At 53.0% G+C, this 21,872-nt stretch overlaps 3 protein-coding genes across 4 annotated transcripts in view; 1 reads left to right on the top strand and 2 right to left on the bottom strand.

The window, feature by feature from the left end:
- PPP1R13L (protein phosphatase 1 regulatory subunit 13 like) overlaps positions 1-10,824 on the bottom strand; it is a 15,341-nt gene extending 4,517 nt beyond the window's left edge. The window contains exons 1-9 of the mRNA XM_024768117.1: positions 10,744-10,824; positions 6,380-6,460; positions 6,173-6,318; positions 5,310-5,807; positions 5,179-5,260; positions 5,012-5,103; positions 4,267-4,699; positions 2,407-2,861; positions 9-109 (exon numbers count right to left, since the gene is read on the bottom strand). Of these exons, the coding sequence (XP_024623885.1) occupies positions 9-109; positions 2,407-2,861; positions 4,267-4,699; positions 5,012-5,103; positions 5,179-5,260; positions 5,310-5,807; positions 6,173-6,318; positions 6,380-6,434 (1,862 nt within the window). The 5' untranslated portion in view covers positions 6,435-6,460; positions 10,744-10,824. The remainder of the gene's footprint in view (positions 1-8; positions 110-2,406; positions 2,862-4,266; positions 4,700-5,011; positions 5,104-5,178; positions 5,261-5,309; positions 5,808-6,172; positions 6,319-6,379; positions 6,461-10,743) is intronic.
- A 1,670-nt stretch (positions 10,825-12,494) lies between these two features.
- POLR1G (RNA polymerase I subunit G) lies at positions 12,495-14,971 on the top strand. Its single transcript, XM_024768390.1, has 3 exons — positions 12,495-12,566; positions 12,954-13,095; positions 13,266-14,971. The coding sequence occupies exons 1-3, from the start codon at positions 12,533-12,535 to the stop codon at positions 14,677-14,679; spliced, it is 1,590 nt and encodes a 529-aa protein (XP_024624158.1). The 5' UTR covers positions 12,495-12,532; the 3' UTR covers positions 14,680-14,971.
- The window catches only part of ERCC1 (ERCC excision repair 1, endonuclease non-catalytic subunit), a 27,927-nt gene continuing 20,855 nt past the window's right edge, over positions 14,801-21,872 (bottom strand). The window contains exons 11-14 of one of the 2 annotated variants that reach the window (XM_024768393.1): positions 16,988-17,087; positions 15,530-15,601; positions 15,234-15,302; positions 14,801-14,912 (exon numbers count right to left, since the gene is read on the bottom strand). In XM_024768393.1, coding sequence (XP_024624161.1) covers positions 14,859-14,912; positions 15,234-15,302; positions 15,530-15,601; positions 16,988-17,087 — 295 coding nt within the window. In that variant the 3' untranslated portion in view covers positions 14,801-14,858. The remainder of the gene's footprint in view (positions 14,913-15,233; positions 15,303-15,529; positions 15,602-16,987; positions 17,088-21,872) is intronic. The other variant, XM_024768392.1, reaches the window with a different exon arrangement.

Here is a 21,872-nt window from a genome sequence, read left to right as displayed (position 1 = left end):
GTTCCAGCTCCCCGGTCAGCGCGGCGTCCAGCAGCAGCACGAGCGGGCTGAGGCGCGCGCGACGTACCTTGCGCGGGGAGCCGGCCTTCCGCAGCACCGAGCGCATCTCCTGAGGGACAGAACCGGGGCTTCAGTGGCTTGGCGGGGATTGCTAATATACCCATTCCTCAGAGCGGGGAAACAGAGGTTCAGGGACCAGGCGGCCACTCCAGGTCATCCAACTAGACAGGGCTGAGATTGGAACCCAGGAACGTACGTACACATAGCCTGAGTCCAGAGGGCCATGGGAAGGAGGGTCCCTCAGTTCTACAGCCTCTGGTTCCCTGCAACACTCAGGGAATCGGGTGATTTTGGAATCTTGGGCCCTGAGACCTGAGAGGAAGCTTGGAGACCACGAATTGTGGAAGCCAGATATTCAATCCATAGTTTCATTTCTTTTATATATTAAAAAAAAAAAATGCTAGGAAGCACACCTGACAAGATGTTACCAAGTTAATTTCAGATGTTTGGAATTAGAATATATATTTTAAAATTATGTACTTTTATTTATAGAAATTTATTCTAAAGAGATAATTCGTAATTTAGGAAATTAGAATATTTATCATATTATTCCTTGTGCCTTCTTATTTTTGATTTTCAAGTGTCTTACAAAATTCATTTATTCTGAGCATATAGCATTTGTGATTCTGGTCTTCGATGTCAATGATTTCAAGATTCTGGAATTTGAAGATCCCACGAGCCACCCATTTAAAAATTCTCTGATGCTAAGTTTCCAGTATGTGTGAGTCCAGAAATGCTAAGTTGTGCCATTTCAAATTGCTGAGGACCCAGGACATTGCATTCCCAAGATTCTATGATTGAGAACTCGAATATTTCATGGTGAGAACTTCATTCCAAAAGACTGGAAGGAAATACTCAAAATGTTAATCGTGGTTCTCTCTGAATGCTGTTATTTGGGCCTCTTTATTCTACTTTTATCTATTTCTTCCTAGTTACTGTGTTTGTGTGTTCCTTTCTCGTGGAAAATGTTCACTTAAAATAAAATTCTGTATTATAACATATTCATGCACTAATCTATGATTTAAGATTCAAATGATGAGTCTTTAATTTTCAGTTCTGGGGACTTCAAGAATCAGTAATAACCAGGGTTTGTGTTACTAACTTTTTAATTCTAAGATCCTGTGCAAACCTTCAGTGTTCTGGAATTCTGAAATTTCACTCTTCTGAGTTTGTGATGTCAGGATTTAATTTTTGAATTCCGTGAGTGTTCCGGTTTCTCTGTGGCCAGAACTTTGTGATTCTACAATGAGGCAACTTGACCATGTCAAGACACTGTCGTTCTTCCATTCTTGATTTCAAGATCCTGAGCCTCAACATTTCTTGGCTCCACCCTCGGAAGGGCCTGGGAATACGCATTTGGGGGTCCACCTGGCCCCCACGTCTTCTCTGAGAATTGTTCTCCTCCATCTGTCTACCCACACTGAGAAATCAGGATTGTTCCATGTGACTACACCCCGCTCCCTCCAAGCCACGATGCAGAAACCAGACCAAGATCAGCAGGAGACCAGCCCCCTGGTCAAATGATAACAATAATAGTAAAGGGCCAGGCACTATTCTAAGCACTATATTCATGTATTAAATCCTCACAGCAACCCTGTGCTTATTTTCATCCCCATTCTACAGATGAGGAAACTGAGGCACAGACAGACTATGTGTCTGGCCCAAGGTCGCACAGCCGATAAGTGCTGTGGAGCTGGGATTTGAACCCAGGCAGCCTAGCTCTGCCACTGGTGCACTTAACCACGACACCCACAACCTCAGAGACCAGAGACTTGTTCTTGAAAATCTGAATGGAAGAAGCTCTGACTAGAGTCAGAGGACACCATGGACTTGAACTGGGAGGTCATTTTGAGTCAGGGCCGGGTGGGCCATTTCTAACCATGGCACAGGCTTGCTGAGGTGTAAGAGGAGAGAGCAGCTCCCCAGAGAAGGCGGACATGAGAGGCTGTGGCAACTAGGGAGAGAAATGGTGACTGCCTTGATTCAGGCAGGCTTTTCAGACCCCAGAATAAACCCTCTGTCATGCCAAGACGAAGTCATTTCCAGGTTGGAAGACTCTAAGATTCCTGAAGGGAAGCCCTGGGGGCACAGGTTACTGGAGAGGAGCAGAGAAAATCTCGATGTGGCCAAGACTTCTGAATGCCCCTCCACATATGTTCTCCCTTTCTGCTGAGCACAGGTACACTTAGATGTAAAACTACATTTCTCAGCTTCCCTTGCAGCTGGGTTCCCGGCCAGTGGAATGCGCCAGATGTGATGCGTGCAGTTTCCAGGTTCTGTCCTAAAAGGGAAGGGATGCTTCCGTATGCTGAGTCATATACCCCAGTTTCCTCCTATATTACTTACCATGCTCTGTGGCTGCTCTGGTGGGCTGCTCTGGAGAGGGGCTGGAGGTGGTATGGGAGCTGGTGGGGCTGGAGCAGGGGGCCCTGCCCTGGCCTCAGGTCCCTCAGTGATGGGACACAGCTCAGGCTCGGGCCCCCCAGGCCCACCGTGACGATGGAAGAGGCGGCTGATGATCTGCTGGTACTGCTTCTTGTGGGTGGGGGGCAGGGCTATAGGAGGGCTCTGCTCCATGGAGCCCCTGCGTTTGAGGGGCCGTGGAATTTCTGCCAGCACCCGTGCCACCTCCTCCAGCTCGGGCACTGACTGTGCCTCGGGCGGCAGTGCTGGCTGCAGCCGTGTGGGACTAAGGGGCCGAGTTACAGTGCCTTCATCTCCATCACCAGCCTCCAGCCCTGGTGTCAGCAGCCCCTCCAGCTCCGGCTCAGGCTCCAGCTCAGTGGGAGGTTTGGGGAAGCCTAGAAGGAGCAAGAGCCCCATCAAAGGAGGGGTCCCAAGAGACCCGAGAGACTCCCTCCCCACAACTTCCAGGACTTGCAACAAATGCCTGATTTGCTGTGTGACCTCAGGGCAGTGTCTTGCTTTCTCTGGGCTACACTTTCCCTGGGTTGTGAATAATAGACAATTATGACAGCCCCCATTTAACAAGCACTTAGCATGTGCCTCGTGCTTTACATGCCTATCACTGAACTCTCACCACTACCTTGTGACGTTGATATGGCTAATATCTCATTATTACAGAAAGGGAAACTGAGTCTCAGAGAAGGCAAGTCAGTTGCCTAAAGCCACACAGCTGGGATTTGAACTCAGTCCTATCTGACTCCAGAATCTCTGCTCCTACCATTACGATAAACTTGACTTTCTAAGATTGTAAGAATTTCCTCTCCTAACATCTCAGGCAAAAAATTGCTGAGGACTTCCCTGGTGGTGCAGGGGTTAAGAATCTGCCTGCCAATGCAGGGGACACGGGTTCAATCCCTGGTCCGGGAAGATCTCACATGCCGTGGAGCAACTAAGCCCGTGCGCCGCAACTACTGGAGCCCGGACCCAGAATAAGAGAAGCCACCACAGTGAGAAGCCCGCACACCGCCCCTGCTCGCTGTCATTAGAGAAAGCCCGCGCGCTGCAAGGAAGACCCGAGGCAGCCAAAAATAAATACAGAAAGAAAGAAAATTGCTGGGACTAGAATCTTGGTACTTGTTGGTCTCTTCTCTTCGGCAGGCGGACTCTCAACCACTGCGCCACCAGGGAAGTCCTCCAATGATCATTTTATACACGATTTCATTGACTGTCCATCGTAATCTATGAAGTAAATGTTATTAATCTCTCTTCACAGATGAGAAAATGTAAGCTCAGATGGGTTAATTAATTTATCCTCAGTCACACAGCATGTCAATGGTAGAGAGGGGATCAAAACCCACTCAGCTTAAATCCAGGCCCTGCGCTGGTCTCACACCAAAAACTATTAATAATGATTAATATGATAGCTATTAAGGGCTTTCTATACATCAGGCCCTATTTTAAGGACTTGATATGGATTAAATAATCTAGTACCATAACCCAATAAGGTAGGTTCTATCACTATTCACCTTTTACACTTCAGGAAATTGAGGTCCAGAGAGGTTAACTGACTTGCCAAAGGTCACACAGTGTGGAGCCAGCCAGTCTGACTCCAGGGTCCATGCTTAAGCACTGTGTTACCCCTAGTTCCTGAGCAAATCCCCAAGCTCATCTGGCCTTGCTCTCTGCAGGGACAATGTCTGGAAACACGTGTTTGGTTGTGATGGGACCCCAAGCTGGTCTGGTCCCCAGCCATCTGCCCCCCCTTCACCCATCCCTCCGGAACCCCCATTGCTGACTCACCTTCACTCACAGCGGACCAAGTCTCTTGGGGGGGTTGGGGGACGGGGGCAAGGGCTTGAAGCTGGGGCTGAGGCTGTAATTGTGGCTGGGACTGTGGAGGCAGCTGGGGCTGGGGAAGCAGCTTAGGCGGGGGAGCTCGAGAGAAGATGGGGGAGCCAGGGAGCATGGCCCTGCTGGCTCCGTGCTCCCAAAAGGCATTCTGCAGCTTGAATATCATGCTGAGAGGGATGGGGCGCTGGCGGGGGGCACTTCGGGGCTGGGGGCTGGTAGGAGGCATGGGGATGCGGCTGACAGGCTGCCAGCTTCGGGGCAAAGTGCCTGATGAGCCCGCGGAGACCAGCGATCGGCGGTAGCTGTCTATATCAGAACGCCTGTCGTTGGTCAGAAGGGAGACCTTGTAATTGCGGGGCAGAGTGGCACTGGTGAAGTTGTCCTGGGGGAGAAAGAGGGAGGGAAGGAAGATAGAAGGGGCTCAGGTGGGAGGAGACAGGCATAAGGGAATGAATGATAAGGGAGTGGAGGAAAGGAGGAGGGAGGTAAAGGCAAAAGGTGGGAAGGGAGAGAAGGAGGGGAGGGAAGACAGAGGGAGTGAAAGGAAAGACGGTCAGGGAGTGGGTGGAAATCCAGGATAAAGGAAGAGCCTGGGGAAGGGTACAGAAACTGCGGGCGCAGGCAGGAGGGGAAGACTAGCCCTGACTCCACCCTTGCCCACCAGCCTCCTCCCCAAGTTCCTCCGGCCCCTCACCTTCCCGGGGGCCCCCAGCCCATCCAGGCTGCTCTCTCTCCAGGGTAACAGCTGCAGGCCTGGTGAAGCAGGCCGCGCGAAGACATCGAGTCCTGTGAGGCGGGAATCATTAGCGTCTGGGGTAGGCCTCTCCGGGTCCCCCACTCCTTTGGCCTCGCACCACTCACGTTCATAGCTCGCTGTCTGGGAGGACTTCTTCTCGTATGCCACGTCCATGGGCGGGGGGGGGGGCCGAAGCTGGTCCCGGACCTTGCGCCACTCCCACCCGCCAAGTTCGGCCCCCTGGTTCACCTTGCGCGCGCAGAGGTGGGGCGAAGGCGCTGACGCCAGGGCCCAGCAGGGGGCTCCCAAAGGCAGTCGGCGCATCGTAGGCTGCGGTCGGGGTGCGAGGCGAGGGCCCGCGCTCAGGAAAGAAGGCCTGGGGCCCTTCGGCCAGGGGGCTGACACGGGGGGAGCGGGCACGGCCCAAGAAGTCAAAGGGCGTGGGGGAACCCTGCTGTCTGAGCGGGCCGGGGCGAGGGGAGGGCGAACGGCCGTGGGGGCTGCCTGCTCCATCGAAGGTGCGGGGCCGGGGTGAGGGCGCGCGGTCCAGGCTGCTGTAGGCATCCGGCTGCAGGTAGAACTGGGTGCGCGGTGACGACGGCCGGCCCTTAGGGGACAGCGAGCTGTAGGGGAGCAGAGCCGGGGCGCTCTCGGAGCGTCCGAACGAGATGTCTGCGCCGTCGGTGGTCGCCTTCCGGGGAGACCCGCGGCAGCCCAAGGGCTCGGGGACAGGGCTGAGGCTGTACCGGGACAGCTGTAAGGAGGTCGGGACATTGAGGGGTCAAAGGAGACAATAGTAGAGGGTTGGTAGGTCAATAGAGGTGATCGAAAATCAACCCTGGAGAGTTGGACGGAGCTGGAGATTCAGGCATAGGGAGCCCTGCAATCAGGGCTGGGGCTCGCATGTACAGTGCCTTTGTGCCGCTTAGAAAAAAACCCTTTTCTTCCGAGGGTCCTGACAGACGTCCACTTCCACTGATCCCCACTTCCATTAATCCCACAAGTAGCTTTAAATAGCCCACAGCCTGCACAGCCCCATGGGACAGGCTTGCCTGAACTCCTGGAGGAAAGAACCTGACTTTGGGGGTCTCGGGTAGGGACCAGGGCAAGCAGGCTCACCCTAGCCGGCGCTCTGGCCTGCGAGCCAAGAGACGCCGCCGGCAAGTCTGACCACAGCGACTCCAACTGCTTGGTCAGTTCGTCCACCTTGGCCGCCGCCGTGTCCAGCTCCGTATTCTTCAGGTCCATGTGCTTCGCGGCTAGAGCTGGGCGGCCGGTAGTAGCAGTGAGGACTCCCGCCAAGCCCCGCCCCCTACCCCAGCTCACACTGGAAGTTCAGGTCCAGAAGGTTCCGCGCGCTCTGGAACGCCTCGCTGTCCATGGTGCCGGTTGGCCGCAGCGGGGCGCCTGCGTTTGGGGAGGGGAGCGGGGGAGAGCCTGCTCAGAGCCCGCCCACAGGGAACCTGGGGCCTTGAGGAGCGGGACGGGGCCTTTACTCTCCTACTTCCTTCCACTGGAAGCGCTATGACCCACCACTTGCCCTGCTGGGAAACGCCAACTCCTGCGAAGCCCTCCGGGAAGGCTAAGGACAATTCACTCTCTTTACGTGGCTCCTACTCCATCTCTCTATCTCAGCCCTAATAAGACGTGATCACTCCTTCAGCAATTATCCATTGACCACCTACTATGTGACAGACATTATAGTGAACGGAGGCTGCAATAATAATAACTATCAATTACCGAATGCCTACTAGGGACCAAGAGACACTGTGCTAGATGCTGGGGATCTTTTCAAAAATAATGATGGTGCTGCCTACTGTGTGCCAGGACCTTTGCTAGTTACCCGAGGGTATAATGAAATAAAACAACCATTTATTGAGAGAACACTGCCCCGTAGAATTGTGCAAAGTGCTTTACAGCTAATACCTTATCCCATGATCAAAACCTCCATAGCAAAAAAAGAAAGTGGGGCTCAGAAACATTTGTTCCCGGTCGCCCTGCAAGAAGTCGGCATACTAGATTTCACACCTGTACCTAACTTGTTATTCTGGGGCATCTCCGTCAGTCTGGAGGGGCTCCAGAGGACGGGGACCACTCAGCTCTCTCTTCCCAGAGTCCCCACCCAGAGGAGACTCGGCATGTTCACACAGACCCAGCGTCAACAGGAAGAACGGGGAGTTGGCCAGGGATGGCTGGGCCACTGTGGCCGCCAACGCAGTGGGAAGGAGCCAGGCCACCAGGAACTAGTCAGGCCAGCACCACCCCCATCTCCATGGTAGCCACCACACCCGCCAGCTCTGCCAGCTCCCCACTACATCAACCGACCACTTAGCTTTGACTTGGGGTGCAGGCGTGGGCAGCAGGGCAGGCTGGGGCATGCTGATTCTGGCCTCAGTCTGGGAAGCCTCGGAACAGAACCTGTTGGGGCTGGTGGCTCATCTGGGTGTGTTAGGATTGTGTGACCTTGGGCTAAGAGTCCCTGCCACTCCTTGGGCCTCAGTTTCCCCAATTGTGAAAGGAGGAGGCAAATCAGCTATTCTGAGAGGCCTCCTCAATCTCTAAGAGGCCTAGATTCTGAAATTATAAGCGCCTTGAGGTTGTAATTAAATTTCGATAGAGGCTAAAACCCTCGGCTTGAGAGTCTATTGTTTGAAAGTTCTCAGCCCCAGATCCTATCTTTGGAACATTCTAGAATTCTCCCCTTTGGCTAGCCTAGATTTCTCTGTCTTCCTGCACTGAGTTCTATCTATCCCAGGATTCCGAAGTCCTAAAAGTCTAGGTGAATGTCTGGTATAGTGGAGTTGCTAAAAGCACAATTAAGGAGGGTTCAAATCTGGTGGCACCACTGTCCCACCTGACCAGACTGCCTCAGTTTCCTGATCTGTAAAATGAGGATAAATAGCAGTCTACCTCAGAGGACAGTTGTGACGATCCAACTGGCCAGAAGGTGCAAGAGGAATCAAGGCTCTGAGAATTGAGGCCTCAACAAGTAGAGACTATAGGGGACCTCCCTGGCGGTGCAGTGGTTAAGACTGAGCTCTCACTGCAGCGGGCACAGAGTTCGATCCCTGGTCCAGGTAAGACCCCGCATTAGAATCTCAGAGATACACAGGAAACCGTCTGTGTTCGTTAAAATATAAAAATGAACAATCTATGCTACCTCCAGGGCCAGCATTCTGGTAGCGAATGGCTCTTTTGGGGATTTCATGATCCCCAAATTCTAAGACGCTGACATCCTCTGGGTCTAAGGAAATGCCAAGGCTAGGCGTGGGCCCGTCCCGGGTCTGAGGCGGGCGAAACCGGCGTCAGGGCCGCCAGGGGACGCTCCAGGTCACGGCCCGACCGCAGCGGGGCGGACGGACAGCTCCCGAGCTCAGAGCAGGGGAATGCGCGGAGGGCCCGGGCAGGTGCCGCACCTCCCGCGGCAGGGGAGCGGGGGCCCAGCGGGGGGTCAAGGGTGGCGCGGGCCGCGCCTCTGCTCCAGGCCCCTGTCCTCCACCCCCACGTCCTCTCCGCCGGGCTCCCCTCTCCTCCGCCCTTAGGTCTCCCTCCCCGGCATCTTTTGGGGTTCTTTGGGGTTAAAAATCAGGGGTGGGGGGTTCCTGGAGGAATCATCTTGAGTAGGAACAGGGTCAGAGCGCCAGGCTGGTTTGGGAATACCCAGATTGGAATCCCCCAGCTCTGTCCACATAGACAGACGTTGGGAGAGGCTCCACCCTGTCTGGGACTTGGTTTCCCCCCTCTGTGGACGTCTGTGGAATGAGCTAGGACCTTCCCCCTCTTTAAATCTCTACCTTCGGCTATTTAGCTTCTCTGTGCCTCAGTTTCCTTGTGTGTATAATGGGGGAATTAATACCTTCACCTCAAAGAAGTGTGAGGTTTGAATGACATAATTTATGTATAGAGTTTAGAACAGGGAAGGGTACAAAATAAAGTTCACACGAATAAGATTCCTAATTCCCAGGCCTGGAACAGACTGAGGGCTCAAAGCCAAAGTAATTTTTTTCCTCCAAAACAGCCCTTTCAAATCTTTCTGAGATTCTAAAAGCCCTGAGCTTTAACCCCTGGAATCTTGACTTCAGCCCTTGGATCTCAGAATGCTAAATTCTCCCCTGCTTTCCTGAGTTCTAGCCATCCCCAGTGCTGGCCCATTCCAGGGCAAAGGAATCCCTGGAAGATTCCAGGCAGAAGGTGGCAAAAGCCTAGGGTGTGCGTTGTGCCCGCACTCCAGCCTCAGTTTCCCCATTGGACTAGAAAGAAGTCATTCCCTGGGCTGGGCTCAGCAAACCTCAATGGAAGTGAGACCTTTGGGCAGTTGCCGGCGACTTCTGTAGACAATGGGAACCATCCATTACCTGCCAGCCCTGAGCCTGGCACGCTGTGAGCTCTGTCTTGGCAGCCACAGTTATTATTTTTTATTTCATCTCAGGCTACCACCAAATGCCCTTCAAGCCCAGACATTAGGAAGTTCTTCCCTCTCTCATCAGAACCCCCTGCCCCACCCCTTGTTTAATCCCTTCACGTGACTCATGGGGATGGAGAGAAGGGGGAGTCGGGCGGAGGGAGGTGCCAAGCCCTGCCCTCCCCCAGCTTCAAGGACAGACACACACCTCCAGAATTAGCCTCTATCCTCCCTTATCTCTCACACTACATCAGGTCAGACAGATGGGAGTGGAGGTGACATTTTTCACCTCAGGGTCAGGGCCAGGAGCCCTAGGAGAGAAGTGAGTCAGAAAATCCCGTGGGAGTGGATGGTATCCCGACGCCCAGAGTGGCTGAGGAAGGGGGAGGGCAAATCCTGACCCTCAACTCTGCTGCCAGTGTGACCCTAAGCCTCAGTTTACCTCCGTCCTCTCTGTGTAACGGCTGTATTGTGCCCGCCACGCAAGCCCCCCAGAATCCAACCCCGCCTTCTGGAATTCTGCCCTGGATTCTAGAACGCCCTTTGCAAATCCCAGATATCTCCCCGCTTTATGGGACAATAGGAGGGTCCCCGCCCCCGCCAGGGGGCGCCCTGGGACGGAGGTCACTCCTCTGCTTAGGCAGGTCTGACGCCCCGGTTAATGACATGTTGGGGATCGCGCAGCAGCACAGGGGAGGTTGGAGATCTGTCCTACTCCCCTCCTGCCACCTTGGCCCCGGCCCCAGAGCCAGAAAGTGGGGGGAATGGCGGGACACAGCCTCCAGAGGGACCCTGGGTGTTTGTTCTGCTTCATTTCAGGAACCCGGGTTCCACTATCCCCACCCCACCCCTAATTCTGCTCGGAGACCTAAAGGCTCGGTCGAGAAGGCAGCTGAAGGGTGGTAGGGATGGCCGCCCATTCCAGAGCCCCAGCAGTCCGAGTCTCCCATTTCTCCCCAAGAGATCTAATACCCCAGTTCTACTCAAGGACTCAGGCTTCCGAAAGCCCCCATTTCGAGGGACTGAAACGTCCCGACGTTTCCGAACGTCTCCGAACGTCTCCCCGGGACCAAGGTGTCTGAGCCCTCCATTCCAAGAACTCAGGCATCCGAGCCCCTTTTCCTTCTGCCCAGTAAATCTGGCATCCAAGTTCTAGCTTTTAACGTTCTTGGAGTCCCCCAGCCCTGCCCTGGGACCTGGCGTCCGAGTCTCCTCCCGACCCTCCCAGGGACGCCAGTGTCGGGCTCCACCGGGGCCGCTGAACCCCTGGTGGGGGGGTGTAACTCACGGATCCGGGGCAGATCTTGGCACCAGGGGTCCTCCTCCGGCTCCGGCTCCGGCTGCGGGGAGCGGAGGACGGGGCGGGGCAGGCGCCGGGAACAGGTTAGACGACGTGACTCGGACCGGAGGGAGGCGGGTCCCGGAGGGGAGGGGGAGCCGGGGTCGCCTCGAGCACCTTGGGACTTGTAGTCCCGGAGGGGCCGGCAGTAGATGGGTACGTTCCCATTTGGATTGACCCAAAATCCATTTCACAGACAGGAAGGTCGAAAGGCCAAGGGTGACCTGGCTACGTAAATCGCAAATAGAATCCAGACTCTTACCTCGCTGTGGCTGCAGGAGATGAACTCCTGAGTCCCTGCCCCACTCCTCCAGGCTCAGTTTCCCCCTTCTTGAAAGAAGATTTGGACGCCACCAAAGAGGTAGAAGGTTATAGAGTCTGGGGGAGACTCACAAATCCCGCCCCCAAGACGAGAAGAGGGCCTCGCTAAAATCAGTATCCCCTCGGGTCTCTGAGCCTCAATCTCTCCGTCGGTAAGAAGGGTGGTTGGGATCTTTACAGAATTTCCCACCAACGGCTCCCAAAGTTGGAGGCTGGGACTACGATTCCCAGCAGCTTCCACGACTGACGTCGGGCGCCACCCAACCTCGCGTCCTCTGGGAATTGTAGTCCCGGAGCCCGCAGGGGCAGGGCCCGGGTGTCTCGCCCACGCGCGGGAACTGTCTGGCGATCCCGGGAGGAGGCAACACGTCCTCTTCCCCTGACCCTCCTCCTCTCTGAGCAGCCGCTGCCTCGCTGAGAAGGTGGGCGCCCCAGTTCTAAAGTAGGATCCGAAATCTCGGCAGAGGGGGCGGAAATCAGCGCTGACACACCGGTCAGGAATGCAGTCGGATCACCCAGTCTAGCCACCGTCTCGCGGCTCCGCCCGTCGCCCTACGCTGTGCAGTCCCTGTGTGAAGGGGCGTGGGCGTGTCCCCCAAATCTGCGTTCACGTGCCGCTGCTTACACGCGCCCCAGGGCAGGGAAGGGGCGCTAGTCAGGACGTCTACTCTCTCTCCCCTCCTCAAGGCCTTTGGAAATGTCCCCCCACGCACGAGACTAAATCCTCGAGGGCATCTACCCGTCTTTTGGGCCACAGCTCCGCCCCTTAGTCGCACCGCCCCACGCGTGTCCAGCTCGGGAGTCCAGAGGCTCCGCCCTGGGATCCACAGGCTCCTCCCCCTATATTTCCCGCTCCCCTGGAGCCCAGAGCCCCGCCCCTGGCTGATAGTTAACGCCCTCGGGAGGAATTACCCCCATTCCTCCATTTTCCCACCTCTCTCACTCAAGTTCTGAATTTCTGAGGCATCTGGGCCTCCCTAGAAGGGATTGTAACACTGAAAGCACAGTCCTGCCGACCTAGACTCTTACCTGCCTCTCTAAGAATTCCAGTCCAATCGATCTTCCTGTCTCTTTAAGAGTAGGCCCTGTGAATGTGGCTGCCCCTTTAAGGCAACGTTGGAGCAAATCATGTCTGAGACTGTGGGGATACCCTCCGGGACCTGGTGAGGCTCTAACTCCCGCCAAACAGGCGAGTCGGCTGCTTTTGGGAGCAGACTTTGGGTAAAAGATGGCTTTCTCGGTAGTCTGCTGTGCACAAGTGGAAATTTCCCCCACTTGTGCTCACAGAGCGAGGGGGCTCCGAGCGACACCTCCCGCGCCCTGGTGCCACATGGACGCTCCCAGATGAGGCCCCACCCCTTTGGTTCCACGTGGTCGGCGGCGGGGCCTGAGTGGCTCTGGCTGCTAGGTCTGAGGCATGGGTCCCGGGATGGCGGGGACCCCGTCCGGCGGTGAGTTGCTTCATGGCGGGCCGACAGGGTGCAGAGAGTTGTCTGGCGGGAGGAGAAAAAGGGGTACCCTGGAGCGTTCGGACGGAAAAAGGGACATCCTCGGAGGCAGGATCAGCGGAGAGTGTATCCCCCGGGGGATGGCGGGCAGGGGGCGGCGGGGAATTAGAATAGAGAGAAGATATTTTGGTGGGGGGCGGGAACAGCAGTGGAGAGAACAAGGGTTGGGTCGGCGGATATAGGTGCGCCTCTGGTGGACAGACGGGAGAGAGGAAAGTCGCGGTTAGAGGACTGGGACCCTCAGGAAGTTGGGACCAATGGACCAATAGGCGCCCTGGAGGAGTGGACCAGCAATTACGTGTCAGCAGACTCCCGTTTACCCTTCTGCAGGTGCTGCTCGGTTTTCTTGTCCCCCCAACTTTACTGCGACACCCCCAGCCTCAGAGCACACTCGTTTCTCTTTGGAGGCGTTGACCGGCCCAGATACAGAACTGTGGCTTATCCAGGCCCCTGTAGACTTCGCCCCAGACTGGTGAGTGGTCCCATGCCACTTAGCAGGAATACTCCTCACCCCAGTGGCTGAACCTGGGGGGAATTTAGAGGGGCTTTCCTGGGGAACCCAGAAATGCTGCTTCTCAGCTGCTGCCCCGTCTCACCAGAAGAATCTGACCAAGTTTCTGCCCTCCCCCTTTCTCCCTTCAGCCTCAATGGGCGACTCGTGCCTCTCTCTGGCTCCCGTATCTTGAAGAGCAAGTTGGCAGGCAAGCGGCACCGCTACCGGGTCCTCAGCAGCAGTGGCCCTCAGGCTGGAGGAGGAGCAACCCTGCTGGCCCCGTCAGCAGAGGCAGGAGGGGGACTCACCTCTGCCCCGGCGCTACAGGGCAGCCTGAGGATCTTTGAGGGTCCCCAGGAATCCCTAACAGGGACCCTGCTGCAGCCCATTCCAGCAAATCCCCCACCACAGATCCCCCCTGGCCTGAAGCCTCGGTTCTGCGCCTTTGGAGGCAGCCCACCAGTCACGGGGCCTGGGTCAGTCTTGGCGTTGAAGTCACTGGCTTCCGGGAAGAGGAAAAAGAAGAGGCATGTGTCAGAGGCCTCAGTTCCTCAGGAGGCAGTGAATGAGCCTGGGGCCCTGGAGGTGGACACAGCTTTGGGGTCCTCAGAGGTGGATGTGGGGAAGAAGAAAAAAAAGCAGCAGCTGAAAGACCTGGAGGTGACAGAGCCACTGGCAACAGAGCCTGCTGCTGAGATGCTGGAGCCTCTGGGAGCACTGTCCCCAGCCACCACCAAGAAGAGGAAAAAGAAGCCCAAAGAGGTAGAAATGGTCAAGCCAGAAATGGGGGTGCTGGAGTCAGAAGAAAAGACAGTGGAGCTGGAACTCATGGTCAAAAGTGAGCCTCTGGAAGAGATAGTCCTATCCCCCAGCAAGAAGAGGAAGAAGCAGACGGGGACAGAAGGGATGGAGCTGGTGGAGGGGACGATAGTTGAGCCTCAGCTGCAGGTGAAGACGGAGCCACAGGAGGAAGCCATCCCACTGCCGTCCTCGAAGAAGAAGAAAAAAGAAAAGCGGTACAAAGTGATGAGGGAGCCAGGGACTGAGGTTATAGAGCCAGAGATGAAAGCTCTGGAGCTCCCAGGGGAGATGACAGAGCCTGAGCTGCCACATGAAGTGGAGCCACAGGCTGAGGCAGTTCTGGCATCCCCCAAAAAGAGAAGGAAGAAAGGAAAACGACAGAATGCAATGACGGAGCCAGGGACAGAGGTGGTGGAGCCACAGGAAGAGGTGATGGAGCCCGAGCCTCAGGCAGCTCTAGCATCCACCAAGAAAAAGAAGAAGAAAGAAAGAGGGCACAAAGCGACAGAGCCAGGGACTGAGATGATTAACCCACAAGGTGAGATGATGGAGCCTGAGCTGCCACGTGAGGGGCAGTCTGAGGCCGGGGCCGATCCGGCATCTACCAAGAAGAAGAAAAAGCGGGGCCAGGAAAGCTGGGTGCCAGAGACAGCATCCCAGGAGGAGATGCCAGAGCCGCTGCTGAATCCCGAGTCTGGGGAGGTGGCTCCCACAGGACAGGAGAGGAAGAGGAAGAAGAAGCCGCAGCAGGATCCCGTGTAAGTCTCCGCCAGCGAAACTGATGACTGCAACTCAGACAAGCTGAAAGTGGCCACCTGGGCCATCAGAAGGCGAGAGCAGAGAAGACCCCCACTCCCACTGACCACACCAGCACACCAGCCTGAGCCTGGACCAGGAAAAGTGCTTTATTGTTACACCAAAGGCCTCCTTGGCAGCAGAGGTCATCGGGGCACTTTCAAGAAGGGCTCGTGTAAGACATCAAACAACCTTCGAGCCTGGACGGGAGGGAGAAAGAAAAGGAAGCAGTCATTAAATGAGCCATTTGTTTGATACATCAGAGTGGGCTTTTGGTTCTTTTCCTCCTAGCTTGGAGGGGACTCGGGGGGCTAGGAGAGAAGTAGCCTGATCTGGATTCTATCCCAGACTGGCTGTGTGAGGTTGGGCTGGTCCACACCCTCTCTGGGCCTCAGTTTTCCCCATCTGTAGGAGAGGCACTGTGGGCCTTCCGAAACCTCAGAACTTTGGGGTCTGAGGCCCCATTTATTTGGGGCTCCCTCCTGCCCCCAACCCCTCAAGCCCATTCCCAGGGCTCTTACCTTCTGGGGCCCCAGGCCTGGGCACAAGGCCAGATCTTCCCGCGATGCAGCTATGAGCTGTTCCAGAGACTGAGGAAGGTAGGAGCGAACGATCAGGGGAGGTGAACACAAAACTCTCCCCTGCCCCAGCTGATGAGGGGTGTAAAATATTCCTGGAAGGAACTGATATCCTGCAGGAGGGCAGGGGAGGCAGGAAGGATGGGGGAGAGGACAGGGAGGTAGAAGGGACGCAGGGGGCTTCCTCAAAAAGCAAAGGGGGTAGAAATGCCAGTCGGCACAAGGGAATTGTTCGTTACCCCAAAAGTAGTCAGGAGGGTCTGACTGTCCGTTTTGTTGACTGACTTCACGGTGGTCAGACATTCAGTCACCTGGAAGGGAAGGAGGGGGCAGAGGTGGATTGGAAGAAAGGAGAACAAGACTGAGTCTGTGAGGGCGGCACTGGGTCACTGCTGTATCCCCAGACTGCCCTGCATGCGGGAGGAGCTCAGTAAATGCTTTGGGGGCATGTTTTTTGATTATGTGTTCTGATGATTAAAAGGTCATCTCAGGGACTTCCCAGGTGGCACAGAGGTTAAGAATCCACCTGCCAAGGCAGGGGACATGGGTTCGAGCCCTGGTCTGGGAAGATCTCACATGCCACGGAGCAACTAAGCCCATGCACCACAACTACTGAGCCTGTGCTCTAGAGCCTGCAAGCCACAACTACTGAAGCCTGCTCACCTAGAGCCCATGCTCTGCAATAAGAGAAGCCACCGCAATGAGAAGCCCGCGCACCACAACGAAGAGTAGCCCCCGCTCGCCGCAACTAGAGAAAGCCCGTGCGTAGCAACAAAGACCCAACACAGCCAAAACTAAATAATAATTAACTTAAAAAAAAAAAGTCATCTCAGAGTGATCCCCAACTAGCTGAGAGGGTGTTGGTCATGTGATTCGAAGATAAACGCCATTTATCTTGAGTTGGTTCTGCCCTGGGCACAGACCACAGGCTCTGAAGTTGGACCCGAGTTCAAAACCAGGCCCCGCTGCTTACTCCCTGTGACACCCTGGGCAAGGGAACTGACCTCTCTGGGCCTCCGTTTGCAGGCAAATGGGGGTCCTCATAGTACCCACCTCAGGGGTGGCTGTGGACATCCTCCATTACTCTATCATTGGAGCCCAGATTCAACAGTTCGTTCAGCAAATACTCCCTGAGCACTCACTGAGTGTACAGTGGTGCTGGGGACACAGCAGGGATCGAGACAGCCCCAGCCCTGCCCTCCTGGGGCTCCCAGTCCAGTTCGGGAGACAAATCAGTTCCAGACACAGTGACCCAGACAGGGCTGGGACTGAGGGAGCCCAGCGGGGGGGCCTTTGACCTGGGCTGGGTATCCGGGAGGACTTCCTGGAGAAGGAAGCATTAGAGCTGAGATGGGGGAAAGATGGGATTAGGGATCTAATCAAGGCAGAGGGAACAGGCACAGAGAAGCGACAGAATGCAGGGGCAGGGGGCAGACGGGGCTGCCGGGTCAAATAGGCAAGGCCTTGGAGAGCATGATGAGGGCACTGGGGAGCCACGGGAGGGTTTTGAGCAGGAAAGGGCAGGATCAGGTTTGTGCTTAGGAAGACCCCTCTCGCTGCTGTTTGGGCAGGAGAAGGGACTGGAAGCTGAGGGTGGGGTCGGGGAGGGAGAGGTATGACTCGAGATCAGAACTGCAGCTCATACCCCCAAGGAGGAGCTAGGGGGAGGCCCAGGCAGGGAGGTGAGGTGGCCTCACCCGGGAGACGAAGTCCTGCTCCAGCTTTTCCATCAGGAGGTCTGCCGGCTTCTGCTCGTAAGCCTTGTATGTCTCCAGGTACCGCCCGGCCTCCTCAGGGCTGGGGTGAGAGACATTCGGGTCAGGGGAAGGAGGGGTCATGTTTTAGATTAATTTCATTTGCTGGCTCCAAGAATTCCAAACTCTAACGTATAGAGGAATGAATGTTCTCAACCTCCCCCAAAATGTCCCCTGGCGGTAACCCTTGCTTGGAGCATCTTTTTTTTTTTTTTTTTTTTTTTTTTTTTGGAGCATCTTAACATATCTTTTCTGACTAAGGGCCAGAGGATGGGAGCCTGACCAGTTAGGTTCAGGCCCCGCTTCCCACCTGAGTTACCCTGGGCCAATGGTTTTCATCTCTCTGGGCCTCGGTTTCCTCATCTGTAAAGTGGGGGACAATTGACAATTAAGCGAGTCCACGCTAAGTGCCACACCTGGCGCTTAGAAGTCTATTTAAGAAATGTTAGCTCTTCTGGGAGGGAGGTCGGTGCACAGAGTTTGGCCAGGTTCGAGAGAGAAAAACCAAAAGTACCATTTCTTTTCCCAACCACAGGAAGACAACCTCATGAAGCAGTCAGCTCCCACTACCAAGAAAAATGGAGCTTTGAAGGTCTTTCATGTAGCACACCTTCAAAAGGAAAAAGCTCCGGACCCTGACTGCTGAATCTTTTACCACAACTAACCCAACTTCACAATTGCCATTCATTTTCCCATTAGGCACTGGGGTGTTTTTGACACGTAATTAACTGTTTCAAAGGTAGTTGAAACAACTAAATCATTAAAAGGGACTGTCTGTGTGTGGAATAAAGGAACAGGGAAAAGCTGGTCTTTTTTCTCTTTGGAACTCGAGGATATTGAGTTGAGTGGAAATAAAGTATTTGTCTTGAGCCATTTCCTTAGCCTTCAAAGTCTAGCTCGTAAGCAGTGTTTGTTGATTAAGCGTTGATTTATATTTTTGAAAGAAGCACTCAGTTTTCTAATTCTGTGTTTTTCCATGCGCTTTGTTGCTTTCCTCTCGCTGTAGCGGGGACTATTACTGTTATTGTTATTAATCATTTGTTCAGGACACACAAGTTAGCGCGCTGTATCCGCTTCCTTGCTTTCACTTTTGCTCCACAGTACAACCAGGACGTCCTTCCACATCCACAGACGGAGGTCAATCTCATTTACTTAATGGGTCCAAAACATTCCCTAGTTTGGATGTAAAGACATGGGAAATATACCCTGTGTGGGGTCCCAGCTGCATTCCAGGCACTGTCCAAAGCCCTTTATGTTCAGAAGCTCTCCTGAGAGATCCTATAAGGCAGTTATTTTCAATCCATTACGCGGAGGGGGAAACAGACCAGCATTGCCCAAGATCACACGGCGAGGAGGAGAGACAGCTCCTTCAGTGGGTCTGTCTCACCTGGCTGGGCTCTCTATACTCCACTGTGCTACTTCCCACAGCAAAAAGAGCAATTTTTATACTTGCTTTTGTTTTAATATACAATTAATACATAAATACATTTTTCCAAATAGTCAAACAGTGTAGAGGTAACACACCCCCAGGGAGGGCACAGAATTACAAATACATTTACCCTTTGGCCTAAATACCCATTCCTGGGGTTCAGGGCAGTAGTGGGAGTGTTGCTGGTACCAGCAAAAGCTTGGAAATCCACCCAAGTGTCCACCAGTAGGGGGCTACAGAGCTGGTCCATCTACACGGTAGAATATTATATAGCTGAAAATGAAAATACTATATAGCTGAAATAGCAAATGAATTACCAAGATATGAAAAGACATAGAGGAACCTTAAAAGCCTATTGCTAGGACTTCTCTGGTGGCACAGTGGTTAAGAATCCGCCTGCCAGGGCTTCCCTGGTGGCGCAGTGGTTGAGTCCGCCTGCCGACACAGGGGACGTGGGTTCATACCCCGGTCCAGGAAGATCCCACATGCCGCGGAGCGGCTGGGCCCATGAGCCATGGCCGCTTAGCCTGCACTCGCGTACCGCAAAAAAAAAAAAAAAGAAAAAAAAAGAATCCGCCTGCCAATGTAGGGGACACGGGTTCGAGCCCTGGTCCGGGAAGATCCCACATGCCACAGAGCAACTGAGCCCGTGTGCCAGACTACTGAGCCTGCGCTCTAGAGCCCGCGAGCCACAACTACTGAAGCCCGTGCTCCGCAACGAGAAGCCACCGCAATGAGAAGCCCACGCACCGCAACAAAGAGTAGCCCCCGCTCGCCGCAACTAGAGCAAGCCCGCGCGCAGCAACGATCCAACGAAGGCAAAAAGGCACAGAGCTCTGAACCCTTGTAAATTCCTAAGTGATAAGAACGCCAGGAACATCTTTTGTTCCTCTGAGGAGACTCTGGATGGCTCCTGGATGGGGGCTGGTAGCCAGAAAGTCCAAGCCAGGATTAGAAGCTTGGAATTTTCAGCCCCACCTCCAAACCTCCAGAGGGGAGAGGGGCTGGAAATGGAGTTAATAAGTGATCATGCCTACGTGAGAAGCCTCCATAAAATCCCAACACTAGTACCGGGGTTTGGGGAGCTTCCAGGCTGGCGAACACATCCACACCGGGAGAATGACACACCCCAGCTCCACAGGGGCTCAGGCCCCTCCCCAGACCTTGCCCTATGTACCTCTTCATCCATGTCCTTTATCATATCCTTTAAGGAACTGGTAAGCAGAAGTAAGTGTTTCCCTGAGTTCTGTGAGCTGCGCTAGCAAAATAATCAAACCTGAGGAAGGGGTCATTGGAGGTCCTGACCTATAGCCGGCTGGTCAGAGCACAGAGGATTCCCTGGGCTTGCGACTGGCGCCTGCAGTGTGTGTGTGATGGGGCAACGCTGCGAGCCCTTAACCTGTGGGATCTGACGGTATCTCCAGGTAGACAGTGTCAGAACTGAGCTAAGCTGTAGGACACCCAGCTGGCAGAGAACTGCTTGGTGTGGGGAAAATCCTCCACATATTTGGTGGCCAGCAGTGAAGGGCTTTGTGTGAGGAGTAAAGGAGACGCACAGGATGAAGAACTGGGTTTTCCAAACACACGAGGAGAACTGTGGATTCTTCTATTTCAGCTACATACTGTATGATTCCAACTATATGACATCCTAGAAAAGGCAAAGCTACAGACAGTAAAAAGGTCAGAGGTTGCCAGGGGTTGGGGGAAGAAAGGGATGAAAAGGGGGAGCACGGAGGACCTTTCAGGGCAGTGAAATTATTCTGTAAAACAGTAACTATGGACACATCACACCCATAGCATGTAAACACAAAGAGAGAACCCTAATGTAAACTGTGGACTTTAGTTAATAATAACGGTATCTCAATATTAGTTCATCAGTTGTAACAAATGTACCACACTAATTAATACAAGATATAAATAATTGCACAAACTGTGTGCAGGGGGAGAGGGGGTATGTGGGAACTCTCTGTACTTTCCAATTTTTCTATAAACTTAAAATTTCTCTAAAAAAAAGTCTATTAGTTTTTTTATGTGGACACTATATTAGAATACTACACAGCTATAAAAAATAATGAGGCTGCTCTCTACACCGATATAGAAAAGACCCAGATAATGACATGACCACACAAGGCACAGAACAGTATATATACTAGGCTTACTTCTGTCTGAGAAAGAAAATTAACATGTTTTCACACGTGTTTGCGTTTTATAGAAACGTTGGAAGGAAATAAAGAAACCAACAATAATGGTGACCTGTAAGGGTGAGGGGAGTAGAGTGGGAGAGAAGGGGCAGAAGAGAGAGACTTTTAAGGGCATATACTACCATTTATATATATATTGTATACACATATACAGTATCTGAAAGCAATATAAAAATGGCATATATATATATATATATAATATATGTAGTTCAAAACTCAGAAGTGATTATGTATCTTAGTATATATACTTATATGATATAGGTATATATTATATATACTTATAAAATATATAACTTATATAAATGTATTATACTTATATATTATGTATATACTCATATATACTTATATACACTTATATTTATATACTTACATTTTATAATACTTATATATACTTATATAATATATATACAGTATATATATAATCACCTCTGATTTTTTTTTTTAATTTTATTTATTTATTTATTTTTAAACATCTTTATTGGGGTATAATTGCTTTACAATGGTGTGTTAGTTTCTGCTTTATAACAAAGTGAATCAGCTATACATATACATATGTTCCCATATGTCTTCCCTCTTGCGTCTCCCTCCCTCCTCACCTCTGATTTTTTAACTAGATGAATATGCTACCTATTCTTTAACAAAAGAAACTAACCATTTCATATTCAGAAGAAAAGAGAAGGGCAGAGGATAGAAGTCTCCCGCCCCTCAGGACCTCCCCTTGTGCCATTCCCAAGGTTCAACGCTGTTCCCAGCTTGGACCCCTTGGAGCCCCTTCAGTTTGCTCACATCTGTATCTGTTCATAAACACGGCTCACTTTCCTTCCTTTTACACATAAATTAAACTATCATCCTGTTTGGTCCTGCAGCTTACTGCACGGATGGTGCCAGGAAGGCCCATGCCACTGTGGATCTGCACACCCAGGGAGGGATGATCGAAGGGGAGACATTCCGAGTGGGGGAATTTCTGCGTTGAAGAGTGTGTCTATTTCCTGTTTTAATAGCCAGTGAAGTCTCCTGCCGACCAAACATGCAGGTGCCCCTTTCATATTATCCATCTGACGTTTTCACCAAATTAATGGGTGAAAAATAACACCTCATTCTTTGAAAATTTACTTTTCCTGATAAGCTGTGTGGCTGATAGTTTTTTCATGTGTTCTTCGCAACCTGCGTTAGACTTTTAAAAATCGGGCTATTTTTT

This window comes from Neophocaena asiaeorientalis, unplaced genomic scaffold, assembly GCF_003031525.2.
Source record: "Neophocaena asiaeorientalis asiaeorientalis breed wild unplaced genomic scaffold, Neophocaena_asiaeorientalis_V1.1 scaffold629, whole genome shotgun sequence".
Taxonomy (NCBI): domain Eukaryota; kingdom Metazoa; phylum Chordata; class Mammalia; order Artiodactyla; family Phocoenidae; genus Neophocaena; species Neophocaena asiaeorientalis.
This window is presented reverse-complemented; position numbering and strand designations above follow the sequence as displayed.

Bases quoted from the DNA above. Each gene is read 5' to 3' on its own strand.
- POLR1G (XM_024768390.1), top strand. From the start codon at position 12,533: ATGGGTCCCGGGATGGCGGGGACCCCGTCCGGCG. The intron at 12,567-12,953 runs GTGAGTTGCTTC...ACCCTTCTGCAG, and splicing joins GGCGGGGACCCCGTCCGGCG to GTGCTGCTCGGTTTTCTTGT. The intron at 13,096-13,265 runs GTGAGTGGTCCC...TTCTCCCTTCAG, and splicing joins GTAGACTTCGCCCCAGACTG to CCTCAATGGGCGACTCGTGC.